The sequence below is a fragment of the Myotis davidii genome, unplaced genomic scaffold (genome assembly GCF_000327345.1).
Source record: "Myotis davidii unplaced genomic scaffold, ASM32734v1 scaffold967, whole genome shotgun sequence".
Lineage (NCBI taxonomy): Eukaryota > Metazoa > Chordata > Mammalia > Chiroptera > Vespertilionidae > Myotis > Myotis davidii.
Genome location: NW_006383014.1, coordinates 2,976,621 through 2,981,888, shown reverse-complemented (window position 1 = coordinate 2,981,888; position 5,268 = coordinate 2,976,621). Strand labels below are relative to the sequence as shown.

Genomic DNA, 5,268 nt, shown 5'->3' with positions numbered 1-5,268 from the left:
ACCCCAGCAGCAGCCACCCCAGCAGCAGCCACCACATCACCCCTTGACTAATAACCATCATTCAGAGACTGTCAACTCTTACTATTCTTCTGGACACACCGATCTATATATGAGACGGCCCAATCCAGTCAGTCCTTATCCAAGCTCTTCACACACGTCGGATATTTATGGAGGAGGCGCCAACTGTGTGAACTACTATTCCACCTCATCCCAAACTGCGGCTTCATATTTGAATTCTTCTAATCTCATGAGCCCCTACCCTGGGCTTCTAAATCAGAACAACCAATATCCATCCTATCAGTGCAACGGAAACGTATCCATGGACAGCTGCTCCTCCTATCTGGGTTCTTACTCTCCCCAGCCCCAGCCCATGGATCTCTATAGGTATCCAAACCAAGACCCTCTCTCTAAGCTAAATCTGCCGCCCATCCACACGCTTTACCAGCCGAGGTTCGGAAACAGCCCGAGTTTTACTTCCAAACCCTTGGGTTATGGAAACCAAAATATGCAGGGGGACACCTTCAGCAGCTGTACTCCCAGGCCAACCGTGCGCCACGTGGGGACGCTGCCTCCTTATTCCACGCACGAGATGGATGGTCACTTCCTGGGGGCCGCCTCTAGATTCCCACCCAATTTGAGCAACCCCAACGTAGACTATAAAAACGGGGAGCACCCCCCATCCTCTCGTATGCTCCATAACTACGGTGCCGCCCCGGGCATGTTCAACAGCTCTCTCCACGCCCTGCACCTCCAGAACAAGGAGAACGACATGCTTTCCCACACAGCTAACGGGCTCCCCACGATGCTGCCCGGCCTGAGCCACGATCGAGCTGCCGCTGCCCAGCAAGGCTTGCACAGGTTGCTAGACGCGAGCAGCCAGGACAAGCAGCCTCCTGCCGCGGAGGAGAACGACGAGGTCTGGTCCGACAGCGAGCAGAGCTTCCTGGACCCTGACATCGGGGGCGTGGCGGTGGCGCCGGCTCATGGGTCCATTCTCATCGAGTGTGCAAAGAGGGAGCTGCACGCCACGACCCCCTTAAAGAATCCCAACCGGAATCACCCCACCAGGATCTCGCTCGTCTTCTACCAACACAAGAGCATGAACGAGCCCAAACACGGCTTGGCGCTCTGGGAGGCCAAGATGGCCGAGAAAGCCCGGGAGAAGGAGGAAGAGTGCGAGAAGTATGGCCCGGACTACGTGCCTCAGAAAACGCACGGCAAGAAAGTGAAGCGGGAGCCCACCGAGCCACACGAGCCCTCCGAGCCCACCTACCTGCGCTTCATCAAGTCCCTGGCCGAGAGGACCATGTCGGTGACCACAGACTCCACAGTCACCACATCTCCGTATGCCTTCACTCGGGTCACAGGGCCTTACAACACATACGTGTGACGTCGCCCCTGGTGTTGGTTACCTCATTCGAAAAGACCACAGCCAACCGGCCCACAGTGTAGTTCTCATGACACGGGCCCTGGGGAAAGGGACACAGTATTCATGACAAAGGTGGTAGGAAGAACCTCAGCTCACCAGCAAACGCAAAAGAGGTCACCTTACCATAGCACTTAATTCCCACTGACTCCTAAGTGGTCACAGATGGCATCCATACAAAAGACCAAAGCATTCTATGCAAAACGAAGGTGGGGAAGAGAGTGTTCCACCATTTACATTTTTAAACACTGGTTCTATGATTGGACGAGATGATAATGTAAATGTGACTTTTCCCCACCTTACAACTCTACACATCTGTGACCACTTTTTAGTAATACCAAGTTTGCAGAGTCCTGGACACAAATCCAGTGAGTAATGTAGTATTACAGAGACAGGATTCTTAAACACCATCTGGTGCTGAACATACAATGTACTGAAATACTGGAATTATGGTTTTTTAACATGCAGTTTTTACTGTACTCTTAATATTAACTTTTATTTATCAAATAGCTACAGGAAGCATAAATGAATAGACAGCAAAACACTGAATTTGTTTGGGTGTTCTAAGAAATGGTGCTAAGAAAATGGTGTCTTTAATAGTTGAAAATTTAATGCCTTTATATCATCAAGATGCTACCAGTGAACTCCAATGCCCTTGAATAATAGGGGTACCTTTTCATTCAAGTTTTTATTATAATTACCTATTCTTACACAAGCTGTTTTTAAAATGTGGACATTTTAAAGGCCTCTGGATTTTGCTCATCCAGTGAAGTCCTTGTAGGACAATAAACCACTATATGTACATATATATATATATATATATATATACACACACATGTATATGTGCACACACATGTATATGTATAAATATTTTAAATGGTGTCTTAGAAGCACTTTGCCTACCTAAGCTTTGACAACTTGAACAATGCTAAGGTACTGAGACGTTTAAAAAAAAAAGTTTACTTTCATTTTAGAATGCAAAGTTGATTTTTTTAAGAAAGCTTTTAAAATATTTTTGCTTTTAGCCATGCGTCTGCTGATGAGCAATGTGTCCATTTTCCATACAGCCAGTTCAATCCAAAAGGGGGCTTACTGGATTCAAGGGAATACGTTAGTCCATAAAACATGTTTTCTGGTGCTCATTTCTCATGCTATACTGTAATAGTTTTATACGAAATTGTCTGACGAGTTCATTGGTCAAACATGTAGTTTTCAGAATTTTCTATCAACTTCAGTAATGATTAACTTCATGCCACAGACTCAACCATGCCGTTCACTTACGCAGAGTGGTTTTATGGCGCTGTATGCTCTTCAGCAATTGAATGTCAGTCTGCCTTTGTGTTGATAATTGTACGTTGTGATGTTGTCACTTCTTGGCTTAAGTGTCCTCTTTACCAGGAAGACCGACCGAGCAGACTGGCCTGCATCAGTTGAATAAACAGGGTTAGTTCCATGTGAATCTGTTAATTAAAGGAAAAGAAAAGAAACAGGCAGCTGGCTTGCTGTGGCGGTTTTAAATCATTAATCTGTATAAAGAAGTGAAAGAGATGTATAGTAAGTAAATTAATTGTAAACAAAACTTTTTTAACGCAATGCTTTAGTATTTTAGTACTGTAAAAAAGTAAATATATATATATATATACATATATATATGGATTTGAAGCAGAATTCACATCATGATGGTGCTACTCAACCTGCTACAAATATATCATAATGTGAGCTAAGAATTCAGTAAAGGTTTGAGTGGTGTTCCTACTGTCATATACCTCAACACTAGTTTGGCAATAGGATATTGAACTGAGAGTGAAAGCTTAGAGCATCATGTACCATCATTTTTTTTCCAAGTCTTTCTTTTTTATAATTAAAACGCATACCTTTTTGTTCAATACTTGATTTCTTAGCAAGTATAACTTGAACGTCAACCTTTTTGTTCTAAAAATCAGGGATATTTCAGCTCATGTTCTCCTTATGCCAACATGTCACCTGTGTTTATGTAAAATTGTAGGTTAATAAACATATTCTTTGTCAGGGATTTAAACCTTTTACTTTGAATCCCTCCTATTTTGCTTGTATATGTCCTCATGTAACTAAAACTAATTTTGTATATCTGTTGACCCCTTTTATTGTAAAGAAAAGCATTTTAAAAGTTTGGGGAGTATTTTGATTGTTTTGAGCAGGAAAAAAATTACATGAAAATAGAATGCACTGAGTTGTTAAAGGGAAACTTGTAAGGCAGGAGTTTGGCAAGTGGCTGCTGGCTAGAGTCTTTGAACTCTCTAAATAAAGATGTTTTATCCTGTAATCAGTAGAGGTACAGATCCATAAGGACATCCCCAAACAGGCAAAACATTTAGGGGTATGGTGTGCAATCGACTGTACAATTACATTTTGGTCTAAGTACACTTTTGCTTACTAAAATTTCAAATAAATTCTTAATCAAGGGAGCCTTTGAGATTTATTGGTCAAATCTTTCTTTATAACATGGCTTTTGTCTTTTTAAAAACATTCCTTTCTGGCTGTGATCAATTTATAAATATTTCAAAAACATTTGTTTTGCCAATGTCAAACCACATGATTTTAAATATTTTACATATAGCATATATCTAATGCCAACTATTTGGTTACTACATGCATATTTGTTGGTTTTGAGTCATCCATCCCTTTATGAATATTTGGTGTCTATATCATTCACTGTCACTTGTCAAACTGCTAGCCAGCAAGAGCAGGAAGTATAGTTTGGGGGGGTCAGGAGAGGTTAGGTAGGGAGAAGAAGAGAAAATTGAATGGCATATTGTAAATATCAGATCTATAATTGTAAATATAAAACCTGCCTCAGAATGAATGGCAAGCAAATCTCCAGTTTGCTTATATAGGAATATCAGGTTGACTATATAGCCATACTTGAAAAATGCTTCTGAGTGGTGTCAACTTTACTTGAATGAATTTTTCATCTTGATTGACGCACAGTGGTGTACAGTTCACTTCTCAAGCTAGTGGTCAACTTGTGTAGGAAACTTTTGCAGTTTGACACTAAGATAATGAGCTCTGTGTGCATTTTTTCTATGCTTTTTTAAAAACTTAGTTTCATTTCATTTTCATGAAATGTTTGGTTTGTCTATAAAATCTGAGGATGGTTATAAATACTGTAAGTATTGTAATGTTATGAATGCAAGTTATTTGAAAGCGTTTATTATTATATCATTCCTGATAACGCTATTAGAGTGTTTTTAATAAAATTTATATTTATTTAATGCACTCTAAGTATTGTCTTGTTAAAGTTTCTGTTTACTGCTTAAGTTATTGTCATCTCAATGAGGCTAAAGGGAATAAAAAGAATTCGTTTTTAAAGATAATTTTAGTCATTCTTAATGTTAAAGTATATCTAGAGTAATATCCACATAATTAAGGCCAAAATATTTCTCTGGTTAAATAGTTTAGGTATTAACCTTTTTTCCAGTTTACTTTTTAGCCTATTCACCTTACTTGAGTAGCCAGTGTAAGTCAGGAATAACGTAATAGCATCTGCTGACCTTTCATCAGCCTGACCACCCCTTCCTGTGTGTAGTTTGTAAGGGCCACCAGCAACAGCAGGTACACTGGGGCTGAATTCACATTTCTGTGGTCTAAGGCCACCCTGATTTTTAGATTCACATTTCCCTCTTTATGTTCACTCTTCTCAAGGAAGATTCCACTTCCTGCCCATCCCAAAGGCAGATTGTATTGGACAGGAAGAGAGGTGAGGGGTGGGCTGGGCAGCACCACATAGACATGCATGTCCTCATCCATTCCATGTGGCTTCAGGGAGCTGGAGGCTAGTGTGTCCTCATCTCTGCCCCTTCTTT

General features: G+C 41.0%; 1 protein-coding gene across 1 annotated transcript in view; it reads left to right on the top strand.

Moving 5' to 3' along the window:
• TET2 (tet methylcytosine dioxygenase 2) overlaps positions 1–4,774 on the top strand; it is a 117,469-nt gene extending 112,695 nt beyond the window's left edge. Inside the window, exon 12 of the mRNA XM_015558090.1 lies at positions 8–4,774. Within this exon, the coding sequence (XP_015413576.1) occupies positions 8–1,390 (1,383 nt within the window). The 3' untranslated portion in view covers positions 1,391–4,774. The remainder of the gene's footprint in view (positions 1–7) is intronic.
• The last annotated feature ends 494 nt before the right edge of the window (positions 4,775–5,268 follow it).